This window comes from Oncorhynchus mykiss, chromosome 2 (assembly GCF_057628025.1).
Source record: "Oncorhynchus mykiss isolate SJ-2025 chromosome 2, ASM5762802v1, whole genome shotgun sequence".
In the NCBI taxonomy this organism is placed as follows: Eukaryota; Metazoa; Chordata; class Actinopteri; order Salmoniformes; family Salmonidae; genus Oncorhynchus; species Oncorhynchus mykiss.
Window position 1 is genome coordinate 83,712,349 of NC_143023.1, and position 14,684 is coordinate 83,727,032.

The following is a 14,684-nucleotide window of genomic DNA, read 5'->3' on the forward strand; positions in this document are numbered from 1 at the left end:
CCCCCGTCCCCGCAGGAGGCCTTTTACTTTTTGGTAGGCCGTCATTGTAAATAAGAATTTGTTCATAACTGACTTGCCTAGTTAAATAAAAGGTCAATAATACCAGCAATATTTATCAAATGTATTAGAGATGTATGCTAATTTCATGTGGTAATTAATGATTAACTCATGACTCCCAATATAGGAATGACTAAATATTATTGGAAAAACAGACCAAAAACAGACCATATGAAAAACTATAAACACGTTTCAGACCGTTTCGCTCATCGCCCTCTGTAGTGGCTTTAGATGAAATTAACCAATCCAATGAAGCACTGGGCCAGTGCATTTTGCTTGGCCTGGTGAGTGGAGATTTCAATTAAGGAACAATGGAATAGTCTAAAATTCCGCTCACCCTGGGCACCGGGCCATGCAAAACGACTATGACAAGGCTCAATGGAAATCAAGAATGAGGCTTTAAAACCAATGACAGATATGCACATTGTTAAAAACAAAAATAACAAATTTTGACTGGCATCGAACCTTAAAATAAATCTAGCAAGCATACAGTTTAATAAGGATTTTAGTTCATCAGCAAGGTAGTTTGACTATTAGTTTATATTGCAGTATTTGTATCTTATCACTGTGTAGCTCACATGCAGTGTCAGAGAGCAAATGATACTTGTATCCTCATCATTAGCCCATATCATGAAGTGATACATTGTAACTTGAACTGTAGCAAATAGGAATTAGCATTAATGTTAATTAAAATGTCTAAACCGAAACATGTAGAATACTTACATCTATATTATACTGTAGTACCCTGACAATGCTTATCTATTTATTGTAGCCACATATTTCCTGCTGTTCAAATGTCACTTCTGTTTTTTAAGTCATCATACCCATTTGATTATTGAAGAATGTGGGTCTGAACCCTCAACCTTTGTTCCCCAGAATGTCCCAAAGAAGAAAAGATGTGTTCTGAGTTGTCTAAAACAGCAGATATAGGCCACTGTGATTTTACGAAGGGGCCGTGGCAGCAGGGGGTCTAGCCTTTGCAAGAGGACTGGTTGGAGGCCCCCCCTTTTGGCATTGCTATTCAAATCAAATGTTATGTCACATGTGCCAAATACAACCGGTGTAGACCTTACCATGAAATGCTTAGTTACAAGCCCTTAACCAACAATGCATTTCTGGAAATAGGCTTAAGAAAAGTTACTAAATAACAAAAAAATGAATGTATAAAAGTAACAATGACGCTATATTCAGGGGGTACCGGTACCGAGTAAATGTGCGGGGGTACTGGTTAGTCGGGGTAATTTGTACATGTAGGTGGGGTAAAGTGACTATGCATAGATAAAAACGTGTAGCAGCACTGTAAAATAAAGGGGGGGGAGAATAGTCTGACAATTTTTTGGGGCCTTCCTCTGGCACCGCCTAGTATATAGATTGCAGGAAGCTTGGCCCCAGTGATGTACTGGGCCGTATGCACTACCCTCTGTAGCGCCTTATGGTCAGATGCAGAGCATTTGCCATACCAGGCGGTGATGCAACTGGTCAGGATGCTCTTGACAGTACAGCTGTAGAACATTGAGGATCTGGGGACCCATGTCAAATCTTTCCAGTCTCCTGAAGGGGAAACGGCGTTGTCGTGCCGTCTTCACGACGGTCTCGGTGTGTTTAAACCATGATAGTTCATTGGCGATGTGGACACAAAGGAATTTGAAACTCAAGTTCACTGGGGATTATCAAAATGAAAAGAATGCTTGTCAGCTCAATGAAAATTCCTTAGTATTGTTAGTAGCCAACTGTGAATAATGCTCCATGTCGAAGGGTGAGATCACTTAGACCATACACTTCAAAATAATCATAAGAATTATGCACAAACTAACTTCGTAGAGAACAATGGCTTGTGGTCTGTAACATTTAAAACGGTTGTTTAACTGATGCTTTATTTCAGACATATCTCCCTACCTCTTCCGAATCATCGGTCAGGGGGGTGCTGTCAGTGGCCTACTGGATGACCAGTTTCTGCCGCTGCCTCCAATCATGGAACTGACCCCGGTGCATCGTCAGAAACTCTGATGTCATGGGTGATGTCCAGTTGACCAACATGGCCCAGCTGATTGCCCTGGTCATGGGCAACACCACCCTACAGCAGCAGGTGACTGCTGCCCTCCAGGGTTATGTGAACAAGGGGCACCAGCCAGAGATGCAGTATGTAGACTGACAAGGCCTCTGAGGGGAGTTCAGAGAACACATCTCTTTAGGGTTTTCAAAGGAAATTATGCTGGTATGCCATTTTGAACAATCTCAAATGCAGATTTTCAAATGAAGGACAAGACACTAGTAATAGTGGGGCTGTACACTGAAGGAAGAAAACCTCCATGGTCCATGAGAAGGGAAGGAGACACTGATTGAAAGAACAAGTTCATGAAATTATTGTTATTTCAAGAGGTTTGTCCTTTGTTTGGACTACCCAAATTAAGAATTGTGAAAAGATATACCCATTTAATTATGTCCTTCTGGAAGTCACTCATACGCTACATCTTTGAAAGCTGCCACTTATCAAGTCAGTTGTTTCTAGACTGGTGTGCTATGCATGTTTAAACATTAAGAATATAGAGGCCTAACCCTTCTTCAGGGTTTGGTTTAAACTGACACCAGTCCTTTTATTGAGTCGGTGCCATAAAGAATGCATTCAACTTACAGTGCCTTGCGAAAGTATTCGGCCCCCTTGAACTTTGCGACCTTTTGCCACATTTCAGGCTTCAAACATAAAGATATAAAACTGTATTTTTTTGTGAAGAATCAACAACAAGTGGGACACAATCATGAAGTGGAACAACATTTATTGGATATTTCAAACTTTTTTAACAATTCAAAAACTGAAAAATTGGGCGTGCAAAATTATTCAGCCCCTTTACTTTCAGTGCAGCAAACTCTCTCCAGAAGTTCAGTGAGGATCTCTGAATGATCCAATGTTGACCTAAATGACTAATGATGATAAATACAATCCACCTGTGTGTAATCAAGTCTCCGTATAAATGCACCTGCACTGTGATAGTCTCAGAGGTCCGTTAAAAGCGCAGAGAGCATCATGAAGAACAAGGAACACACCAGGCAGGTCCGAGATACTGTTGTGAAGAAGTTTAAAGCCGGATTTGGATACAAAAAGATTTCCCAAGCTTTAAACATCCCAAGAAGCACTGTGCAAGCGATAATATTGAAATGGAAGGAGTATCAGACCACTGCAAATCTACCAAGACCTGGCCGTCCCTCTAAACTTTCAGCTCATACAAGGAGAAGACTGATCAGAGATGCAGCCAAGAGGCCCATGATCACTCTGGATGAACTGCAGAGATCTACAGCTGAGGTGGGAGACTCTGTCCATAGGACAACAATCAGTCGTATATTGCACAAATCTGGCCTTTATGGAAGAGTGGCAAGAAGAAAGCCATTTCTTAAAGATATCCATAAAAAGTGTTGTTTAAAGTTTGCCACAAGCCACCTGGGAGACACACCAAACATGTGGAAGAAGGTGCTCTGGTCAGATGAAACTAAAATTGAACTTTTTGGCAACAATGCAAAACGTTATGTTTGGCGTAAAAGCAACACAGCTCATCACCATGAACACACCATCCCCACTGGGAAGATGGTTAAAATTGATGGGAAGATGGATGGAGCCAAATACAGGACCATTCTGGAAGAAAACCTGATGGAGTCTGCAAAAGACCTGAGACTGGGACGGAGATGTGTCTTCCAACAAGACAATGATCCAAAACATAAAGCAAAATCTACAATGGAATGGTTAAAAAATAAACATATCCAGGTGTTAGAATGGCCAAGTCAAAGTCCAGACCTGAATCCAATCGAGAATCTGTGGAAAGAACTGAAAACTGCTGTTCACAAATGCTCTCCATCCAACCTCACTGAGCTCGAGCTGTTTTGCAAGGAGGAATGGGAAAAAAATTCAGTCTCTCGATGTGCAAAACTGATAGAGACATACCCCAAGCGACTTAAAGCTGTAATCGCAGCAAAAGGTGGCGCTACAAAGTATTAACTTAAGGGGGCTGAATAATTTTGCACGCCCAATTTTTCAGTTTTTGATTTGTTAAAAAAGCTTGAAATATCCAATAAATGTTGTTCCACTTCATGATTGTGTCCCACTTGTTGATTCTTCACAAAAAAATACAGTTTTATATCTTTATGTTTGAAGCCTGAAATGTGGCAAAAGGTCGCAAAGTTCAAGGGGGCCGAATACTTTCGCAAGGCACTGTATATGTTGACAAACTGACGTTCACACCGATGTATACCAATAGGCCAGTGTATACCCATCTTACCCGTGTTGATGGTAATATCACCACCCCTTGACATGGAGCAATCCAAATGTGAACATTACTGCTGTTTGCTGCCTACAATCTGAAAGGTACATTTTCAACAATTAAAAGGCAACGGGAATGTTTGTGTTGATATGCAGCAGTTAGAATGATGTTCAGTGAGGCAAACCACCCTCATTCCTGACACTATAGCCTACCAAGATATCCTGGAGGCCCTAAAACTCTTCAGGAGAATTCAGAGCATTGCAGACAAAATGTAGAAAGTAACCATTTTTGGCAAGAGATTTAACAGACTACCCAGAGCAGGTAACCTGAGAGCAAAGCGCTGGATCCAATGTTAACTGGTTTTCTTACCTTTGAACAAATACACAAAAACATGTTTCAGGTTATTTTAAAATGCCCCTTTATTAGTAACCTTTCTTTAACCTAAGTTCTCAGATTTACCCATTTGAAAAAACAAATAAATATACTAGCGAGGGAAGTAATGGAGCGCAAACATTATCCCACAACAACGGTGTCGTCGTCTGGGAATTCGTAATAGGGCACCTCTAGGTTGAGAGGTGCGGGTCCCTTCCGAATTCTCCCCGAGGCGTCGTAGTGGGAGCCGTGGCAGGGACAGTAGTATCCTCCGTAGTCTCCGGCATTGGCGATGGGCACACAGCCCAGGTGGGTGCAGACACCGATCACGATGATCCACTTCGGGTTGGCTACGCGGTCCTTGTCGTGTTGGGGGTCACGTAGCATGGCCATATCCACAGCTTCCTCGGTGGCGATCTCCTTCTCAGTTCGGTGGCGGATGAAGAGAGGCTTGCCCCTCCACTTGAAGGTCATGTTCTTGCCCTCTGGGATCTCTCCCAGCTTCACCTCAATCTTGGACATGGCCAGCACGTCGGCTGAGGCGCTCATAGAGGAGATGAACTGGGTGGCCACCGTCTTGGCTGTGTAGACGCCCACCACAGCTGTGGCCCCAGTGACCAGGTAGGAGAAGGTCTTCCTGGACTCGCTGCTCTCCTGGGAGGACTTCTTGGGGTCCAGCAACTCAGGACGACGGTAGTCAGAGAAGTCTGGGACCTTGATGTCTGTGTGGGCCATGCGAATTCCACCAGGGGCTACATATGAGAAATATAATATGCAAAATTATGTTCACACTTAATATATTTCACGTTATTAGACAGGTTCTTTATACATAAAAGAGTGATGACAATCAAAGCTGTGTGACTTGAGATCATGCAGACAGTGTAGCCAACAGAGCCGACCCGCTTGCTTTACAGCTGCACCAGGGTCGCACAGACTTCCTATGTAGATTAAGACACCCCAGAGCTGGCACGAGATATGGCTCAGAAAACATTACCCAATCCAGGGATGACAAAGAAAGTGTACTTCAAAATTGCCCCAACTGTTACCTCAAGGGATTGAACAACCGTTTCAAGAAACTGCCATTTTCATCCTCTTGCTAGCCAACTTATTTTTCTTCTAGGATATCATGGCAGTCCGCAAACAATTTAAGTGCATGCAGCCAACTAGTGTGCTGGAATGTACAATCAATCATGATCTGCCCAATTCTGAATTAACATGAAAATAAAACTAAATCCCTACTAACTTCTGTCATCCTCCCACTTTATCATGCTGAAACACTCCACCCTTAATGGTTGCAGAACAATCCTAACAGTAATATCCATTAGCCCCAATCTCTTTTTCCATCTCCACAACCTTCAACCTGGCATTTCTGCTTTCCACAACCGGAGTCATATTGATAACCTTACCAATAAAAGCTATGATGTCAACTTTATCAAAGTGCCCTTTGACACCGCACATTCATGAGTGCAATATTTCATGAGCGCAACCTCCAAACCACGCCAAGACCAGCAGAAACACCAGCCCCGACATTAGGTCTACTTACTAAAGGAACAGCTATGGAAGCTTCATCATGCCAGTGTAGTTCCACCAATCTGTTTTACAGCCTCTGCATACAATACATTATGACTTGCTCTATATCTCGGAGCCTCTCTAGCCTGTCTCTGCACCTGGCGTCAACGCCCCCCCCCCCCCCACAATTAGAACACAACCTTCACATTGCTCCCACATTCTTCTTAACCATGGTCCCCTCCACACTTGGCACATCTTTTCCTTCCTTTACATTGAACAGCTCCATGTACCATTATTTGACATTTAAAACACTGCAATGGGGATGGGATAAATCCTGACATTGAAACTGAGGAATTATATCTGTACTTTCCCAGGCAAAACCTCCTCAAACCTCTGTAGCACTGATAGGCTTTCACACCTGACCTTGCCCACTGATCAACATTTTGGCCTCAATCGCTCTCTCCCTTGACATTTTATTTAATATCGTCTACAGACATATTGGGAGCCCAGTGAGGACTCCCCTCAATCTAGCATAAACACCAGGGACATGGTTTTTAATCTTCTTCCCATTAAGCACATCCATTTTTATAATCTCTTGCTGACCCTGGCTACCACAATTTCCAATGAACCAAGCTAATTTCCTCTACCTCTTTCGCTACAGCATTTCGCACTGCTTTGCTTTATCTCGGCCAGGTCGCAGTTGTAAGTAAGAACAACATCTCAACTAGCTTAACGTTACCTGGTTAAATAAAATATGAAATAAAAAATAAAAGTGAGTCGAATAGGGTGTGAGTGAGGTGGTCTCAAACATTCACCACATCATTACACTTGCTTCCTACCATGGCCTTCTTCACTAGATGCTCCACTGCTTTCGGTATCATGAGCTCTTCTTCCTGTCTTGCCACTACAGACCATTCCGGTCCTTGACCCTCATCCTCCGGAATTTCCGGACCTTGCAGAAGCCACAGCAGCCTTTACGGAGACACGTCACGTTGAACAACAAAGGAGCGGATTGGCGGACACTGCCATTCCAAAATGGCTACTGTTGTTTCTGCTTCATAGCATGAAGACAAAAATTACAGTTAAGTTTTTTTTTGCTCGGTGTATCAGTTGGGATAATTCTGAGAGAAACATCATCCCTGAATTTAGGTACATTTTCTGAGTCATAGCTCCCGTCGCCACCGCGGTGTCTTAATCTACACAGGAAGTCTATTACCCCTAGACTCAGGCGGTCGGCTCTGCTGCCTCTTAGACAGTGCAACGTTTGATATGTAGAATGTAGCTGTTTTTACGAGGAGTTTGTATTCATAGGTAATAGTTAAGCTTCTTATACAGGATGTTGACAAGTCCACTCAGGGCGCCATGTCTTGGTCACAACATGAAGTTCACAAGACGAACCATATCAACCTAAACTAAAGCCAAGGAACAAAGTACCAAAAGGTCTGGTTGAGACAACCCCCCCCAAAAAATGTAATCACTGACATTGAGGCGGGTTAAAAAATTTAAAAAATCACAATATACATTGCCCAAGATCAGCAGTTAGCAAGCTAGTTTTCTGAATGCGACCTTACCACTAACGCAAGCTGAAATAGCGGGCGTCTTCTGTGAGCTGGATTTCAGCAGTGAATCTCCCTTCACCGCTCCAGGGAGCAGTGCTTTGAGGGATCCATTCACAGCTACATTGGTCGCCTGCAAGTACGGGAACAAAGCCCCAGAACGAGCGGCTAAGGACAGCATCTTTATCCGAACCAGTAATTTAACTCGGTTGAGGGACACACCGACCTTTGAAAAGACCCGTGAGTTCCTCCATTTATTGGCAGGTCGATCGGCCTGCGTAAAATCCTGACGTGTATTTTAGGATACTGTTAGCAATTTATTTAGTATTTAGCTACCATTATGCCTCAATAGTCGCATTAATTATCAAAATATAAAATAGGTGACTTATTTCGTAATAAAAAGATGCTTCACGTAGATTAATTCCAAAAAGTTTCACATTTTTCTCTGGCAATTCTTATGCCAGCATTTGAGCTGGGTCCTTGAACTGTAAACAGTCGCTTTATGAATGTTTCCACTAGCTAGATACTACAGCCACAAAGTATCGTATGGCTATATCGCAGATACAGTAGTTAGTTCATCTTTGGCTATATCGTAACAAATCCTTTAAACAAAAATGTGCTTTTTTTGGTCTTATTATTTAAGGTTAGCCATAAGGTTAGCAGTGTGGTTAGGTTTATCACATTTAAGAGGATAAATTGTATAAATAGGCGGGATTTATGCTTTTTTTTTTTTAGGGGGTGGATCAGCTTTAAATTGCGGATATATGTTTGCGGTCTTTGTTTTTTTTGTCCATTAAAATAATATAAAATGGATCAGAAATACAGTGTTGACATTGTTAATGTTGTAAATGACTAGTGTAGCTGGAAACGGGTAGATTTTTTTAATGGAATATCTACATAGGCTTACAGAGGTCCATTATCAGCAACCATCACTCCTGTGTTCCAATGGCACGGTGTGTTAGCTCATCCAAGTTTATAATTTAAAAAGGCTAATTGATCATTAGAAAACCCTTTTGCAATTATGCCGAAAGCTGAAAACTGTTGTTGTGATTAAAGAAGCAATACAACTGGCCTTCTTTAGACTAGTTGAGTATGTGGAGCATCAGCACTTGTGGGTCGATTACAGGCTCAAAATGGCCAGAAACAAAGACCTTCCTTCTGAAACTCTGCAGTCTATTCTTGTTCTGATATGTGAAGGCTATTCCATGTGAGAAATTGCCAAGAAACACAAGATCTCGTACAACGCTGTATACTACTCCCTTTACAGAACAGCGCAAACTGGCTCTAACCAGAATAGAAAGAGGAGTGCGAGGCGCCGGTGCACAACTGAGCAAAAAGACAAGTACATTAGTGTTTCTCAAATTAGACAGACGCCTCACAAGTCCTCGACTGGCAGCTTCATTAAATAGTACCCGCAAAACACCAGCCTCAACATCAACAGTTAAGAAGCGACTCCGGGATGCTGGCCTTCTAGGCAGAGTTCCTCTGTACAGTGTCTGTGTTCTTTTGCCCATTTTTTATTTTTATTGGCCAGTCTGAGATATGACTTTTTCTTTGCAACTCTGCCTAGAAGGCCAGTATCCCAGAGTCACCTCTTCACTGTTGCAATTCTTAAGCCATTCCTGGACCTGTGACCAAAAACGAGCGACATATGGACAGTCCCAAAATAAATTATTTAATGACTCTGCCTCCTCGCAGCAAAATCTGCGATTGACTGTCATTTCTCTTTGCTTATTCTTGCCATAATATGGACTTGGTATGTAACCAAAAAGGGCTATCTTCTGTATACCACCCCTACCTTGTCACAACACAACTGGTTTGGCTCAAACACATTTAAGAAGGAAAGAAGTTCCACAAATTAACTTTTAACAAGGCACACCTGTTAAATTAAATCCATTACATGTGACCTCGTGAAGCTGTTTGAGAGAATGCCAAGAGTGTGCAAAGCTGTCAAGGCAAGGAGTGGCTACTTTGAAGAACCTCAAATGTAAAATATATTTTAATTTAACACTTTTTTTTGCTTAATACATGATTCAATTAGTGTTATTTCATAGCTTTGATGTCTTCACCATTATTCTACAATGTAGAAAATAGTAAAAAAAAAAAAAAAAAAACATTGAATGGGTAGGTGTGTCCAAACTTTTGACTGGTACTGTATATCAAATTATAAAAACAACACGTGAATACCTGGAGATGGTTTTGGACAGGTCATGTGAATTGGCTACTGAAGGCCAAAAGCTAGCTAGCTCTAATATTGTTATTGTTCTGTTGTTTTGGTGATTACAGGTGATGGTGTTGTGGCTCCATACAATGGGGATGAGGAGTGGAACCCTTGGGAGGCTGAGCAGGCTGATGATATCTCTGCTCTTCTCAATTGGAGGGAGGCTTTCAGACAATATACCAGGAGCTCATTGACAAGAACAGGCCCAAGAGATACAAAGTTCAAATCAGGGGGAAAGCTGCCATAGGTAAGCCATGCCTTTTTAGTGATGCTCTGTGACAAGTTGTCCAGTATTGCTTGATATCTCCTCTTACAGTAACAGTTAAGCTACATGATGGTGTAAAACACAAATTATTATGGACATTGTCACACCGAAGTAACTCCTCTCTTCTTTCAAGACTTTACCTTTGGGAACATATTTTGAAAGGGCCCGTCAACCCCACCAACATACTGTAACAAGCATAGTGGAGAGAGGGGGATATAGATTTCACGTAAGGCATCACAAATTAGACTTATGTCATAATAAAAGATACATATGATCTTGCTGATGTCAGTTATTCTGCCCCCCCCACCCTTTCTCTATCTATCTCTTTCTCTCCCTTTTTCTTTTCTTTGTCTATAGTTTCTACACAGGCCCAGCGGTGATCCAGGGCCACGTTCCTTTGGACACAGACAGTGTGGTTCTGGTGCTGAATGGCCAGGAGCAACAGAAGATCCCCTGCGCTACCCGGTGGTTGCAGCACATCCAGACCCTCATGTGGGTTGATGCTGTAAACTGTTTAGCTGTGGTACTGCTAGGCAGCAAGCGCTGCACAAAGGACTGGATCAACATCTACCTGAGGAGGCATGGGGTCTTCGTGGACCTGCTCTTCCTGGTCTATGGAAGCCCCTGGGTCAATGACAAGGATGTCTTCCAGTGGCCCGTTGGAGTAGCCACGTATGTCTTCTTTTATGGGATCTGGGGCCATGTAACAAGGTTTTAGAGTATGAGTGCTGATCTGATCTATAATTATATGGACGGGGGAACTGATTAGCACTTTGAATATGGACCCAGATTTATTTTCTCATGATCTTAGAGTTCCTCTCTTCTTGTTTGTCTTTTACCCTCACCATACACCTTTTATTTAGCTCATGTTTCCATTTCAGTACACCATACCTATCCATTGTACCAGAAAAAAAAGCGTTATTTGACTGTGGATTTCTATGTCTCTCTCTTTTCAGATACTTTATGTATTTATTTTTTTATTTCACCTTTATTTAACCAGGTAGGCTAGTTGAGAACAAGTTCTAATTTGCAACTGCGACCTGGCCAAGATAAAGCATAGCAGTGTGAACAGACAACACAGAGTTACACATGGAGTAAACAATTAACAAGTCAATAACACAGTAGAAAAAAAAGGGGGAGTCTATATACAATGTGTGCAAAAGGCATGAGGAGGTAGGCGAATAATTACAATTTTGCAGATTAACACTGGAGTGATAAATGATCAGGTGGTCATGTACAGGTAGAGATATTGGTGTGCAAAAGAGCAGAAAAGTAAATAAATAAAAACAGTATGGGAATGAGGTAGGTGAAAATGGGTGGGCTATTTACCAATAGACTATGTACAGCTGCAGCGATCGGTTAGCTGCTCAGATAGCTGATGTTTGAAGTTGGTGAGGGAGATAAAAGTCTCCAACTTCAGCGATTTTTGCAGTTCGTTCCAGTCACAGGCAGCAGAGTACTGGAACGAAAGGCGGCCAAATGAGGTGTTGGCTTTAGGGATGATCAGTGAGATACACCTGCTGGAGCGAGTGCTACGGATGGGTGTTGCCATCGTGACCAGTGAACTGAGATAAGGCGGAGCTTTACCTAGCAAGGACTTGTAGATGACCTGGAGCCAGTGGGTCTGGCGACGAATATGTAGCGAGGGCCAGCCGACTAGAGCATACAAGTCGCAGTGGTGGGTGGTATAAGGTGCTTTAGTGACAAAACGGATGGCACTGTGATAGACTGCATCCAGTTTGCTGAGTAGAGTGTTGGAAGCCATTTTGTAGATGACATCGACGAAGTCGAGGATCGGTAGGATAGTCAGTTTTACTAGGGTAAGCTTGGCGGCGTGAGTGAAGGAGGCTTTGTTGCGGAATAGAAAGCCGACTCTTGATTTGATTTTCGATTGGAGATGTTTGATATGGAAGGAGAGTTTGCAGTCTAGCCAGACACCTAGGTACTTATAGATGTCCACATATTCAAGGTCGGAACCATCCAGGGTGATGATGCTAGTTGGGCATGCGGGTGCAGGCAGCGATCGGTTGAAAAGCATGCATTTGGTTTTACTAGCGTTTAAGAGCAGTTGGAGGCCGCGGAAGGAGTGTTGTATGGCATTGAAGCTCGTTTGGAGGTTAGATAGCACAGTGTCCAATGACGGGCCGAAAGTATATAGAATGGTGTCGTCTGCGTAGAGGTGGATCAGGGAATCGCCCGCAGCAAGAGCAACATCATTGATATATACAGAGAAAAGAGTCGGCCCGAGAATTGAACCCTGTGGCACCCCCATAGAGACTGCCAGAGGATCGGACAGCATGCCCTCCGATTTGACACACTGAACTCTGTCTGCAAGGATACAGGCAGTTTCCTGTAGTCACGGCAAACTCCCAGATGGTGAACTCCACCAGGCCCTTCCTCTGTAACTTTTTGGGAACCGTTTACAAGAACTCCTCGAGGGAAACACTAATGGGGATCTAGAAAAAAAACAGGACTGGACAAATAGTGCATCATTACTGCCTGAGAGAAGTATGTCGCTGTTGCTGTCGCGCACCGTCTGTTTCAGTTCACGGTAATGGTTTTCAGTCCAATTTTTGCATCCTGGCTCACTTCACTGGAAATACTCTTGTTGTTAGGCCTTGTTTACCAATAAAATACCAACTCTGACATTCTCAAATAAAGTTAAACTCTTATGATCTTTGTGTTAGCAGTTGATGTTGTTCTTTAATTACACAGACTACAAAGCAAATCAGGTGTATGAAAATAGGTTTATTCAAAGAGGATAAATCATAGATGTTATGCTGAGAGGTATATGGTAGATTGTCATGCTCCCCTGTCCTCAGTGGTTCTCTCCAGTGAACAAAGTGACAGGATGTAGTTTATAACCTAGCCCTAGCCTGTGGTTGACCAATTACAATTCCTTGCAATAAAACTGGGCCAATGGCCAAATAACAAGTATCCTATTTCAGGCTCACTGTATAGACACATTTCTCCCACATCTCTGACCAATTGCTTATTAATCCCCTATTACAGAAAAAACACTTTACATTGATCGTTAGTACTCTATTGACTTCTCGTTTAAATATGTAATACATTAAATTAACCCTCTGCTCACTATCCCTTACAGTCATTCCTCCTCCTCTCCTGCATCAGGTGGCTTCCTCAGGAGACAGCAAAGAGTCTGAGACGGTACCAGACAGCCCTGGCCCAAAGCGAGCTCACCCTCTGCTCCGTGGAAATCTACATGGAGTGCTACCGCATCTACGAGGCTGTGCCTATGGTTCGGTGCCCGTGGTGGAGGACATTGTGACTCCAGGTGGGTGCTCTGCTGCACACAGCTCCCCACTGCGTCTCCTCAAAGCTGCAGGAGCCCTCTTCATCTTTCTCAAGGACTGTAAGGAGCTGCCAGGCCTCCTGGAGAAGGAGAAGGGGATGAGCCAGGAGGAGAGGACTGAGAGGAGGAGGAGACTGCTGGAGTGGTATAGCAGTTTCCACCTGCAGATGAAGGACAGGTTCACCAAGGTCTTAGAGGTCAACCGCAATGCTCTCCGGAGGGTGATGCGGTCTGCACAACGCATCACCAGGGGCAAACTACCTGCCGTCCAGGACACCTACAGCACCCGATGTCAGGGGAAGGCCAAAAAGATCATCAAGGACAACAACCACCCGAGCCACTGCCTGTTCACCCAGCTACCATCCAGAAGGTGAGGTCATTTCAGGTGTATCAAAGCTGGGAGCATGAGACTGAAAAACAGCTTCTGTCTCAAGGCCATCAGACTGCTAAACAGCAATCATTATCTCAGAGTGGCTGCTGCCTACAGAGACTCACTAGTCACTTTAAACAATGGCACTTTAATAATGTTTACATATCTTACATTACTCATCTCATATGTATATACTGTATCTTATACCATCTATTGCATCTTGCCTATGCCGCTTGGCCATCGCTCATCCATATATTTATATACATATTCTTATTCCATCCCTTTAGATTTGTGTGTATTAGGTAGTTGTTGGGGAATTGTTAGATATTACTGCACTGTCGGAACTAGAGGCACAAGCATTTCGCTATACTCGCATTAGCATCTGCTAACCATGTGTATGTGACCAATAACATGTCATTTGATTTAAGGAGGCGTTCTTCAAAAACAACTGAGAGAGAAACTTACAGCTCAGAGGAAAATGGATCATCCTTACAAGGAACAATGTGGATTTCATTTTAAGTGTCTTCAGGGAGAGAAGCCAAATGTCTTGGGGTTTATGTGGGTAATTTGTAAAGCTACCACTAGACAACAAATACAATTGTATTTGTTACATGTATCAAATACAACAGGTGTAGACTACTGTGAAATGCTTGCTTCCTAACCCTTCCCAATGATGCACTTTTAAAAAAGTATTGAGTAGCATGAGAAATAAAATACACAAGAATGAAGGTATATGCAGATTGTACCAATACCAGATCAATGTGCAGCGGTACG

At 42.8% G+C, this 14,684-nt stretch overlaps 1 protein-coding gene and 1 pseudogene across 2 annotated transcripts; one reads left to right on the forward strand and one right to left on the reverse strand.

Moving 5' to 3' along the window:
* Nucleotides 1–4,698: 4,698 nt before the first annotated feature.
* Nucleotides 4,699–8,407, reverse strand: LOC110497954 (cytochrome b-c1 complex subunit Rieske, mitochondrial). The gene is made up of 2 exons (XM_021574443.3): nucleotides 7,757–8,407; nucleotides 4,699–5,428 (listed from the first exon to the last, which is right to left on the reverse strand). The coding sequence occupies exons 1-2, from the start codon at nucleotides 7,920–7,922 to the stop codon at nucleotides 4,818–4,820; spliced, it is 777 nt and encodes a 258-aa protein (XP_021430118.1). The 5' UTR covers nucleotides 7,923–8,407; the 3' UTR covers nucleotides 4,699–4,817.
* Nucleotides 8,408–10,318: 1,911 nt separating this feature from the next.
* Nucleotides 10,319–14,548, forward strand: LOC110497962 (ribitol-5-phosphate xylosyltransferase 1-like; annotated as a pseudogene). The gene is made up of 3 exons (XR_016490524.1): nucleotides 10,319–10,338; nucleotides 10,585–10,930; nucleotides 13,313–14,548. The product of XR_016490524.1 is annotated as a ribitol-5-phosphate xylosyltransferase 1-like (transcript).
* Nucleotides 14,549–14,684: the final 136 nt, after the last annotated feature.

What these genes read in the sequence shown, in the direction of transcription:
- LOC110497954 (XM_021574443.3), bottom strand. Translation starts at nt 7,922, where the DNA reads ATGCTGTCCTTAGCCGCTCGTTCTGGGGCTTTGTTCCCGTACTTGCAG. An exon ending in TATTTCAGCTTGCGTTAGTG is followed by an intron (nt 5,429 to 7,756) that starts GTAAGGTCGCAT and finishes TCTCATATGTAG; the next exon opens with CCCCTGGTGGAATTCGCATG.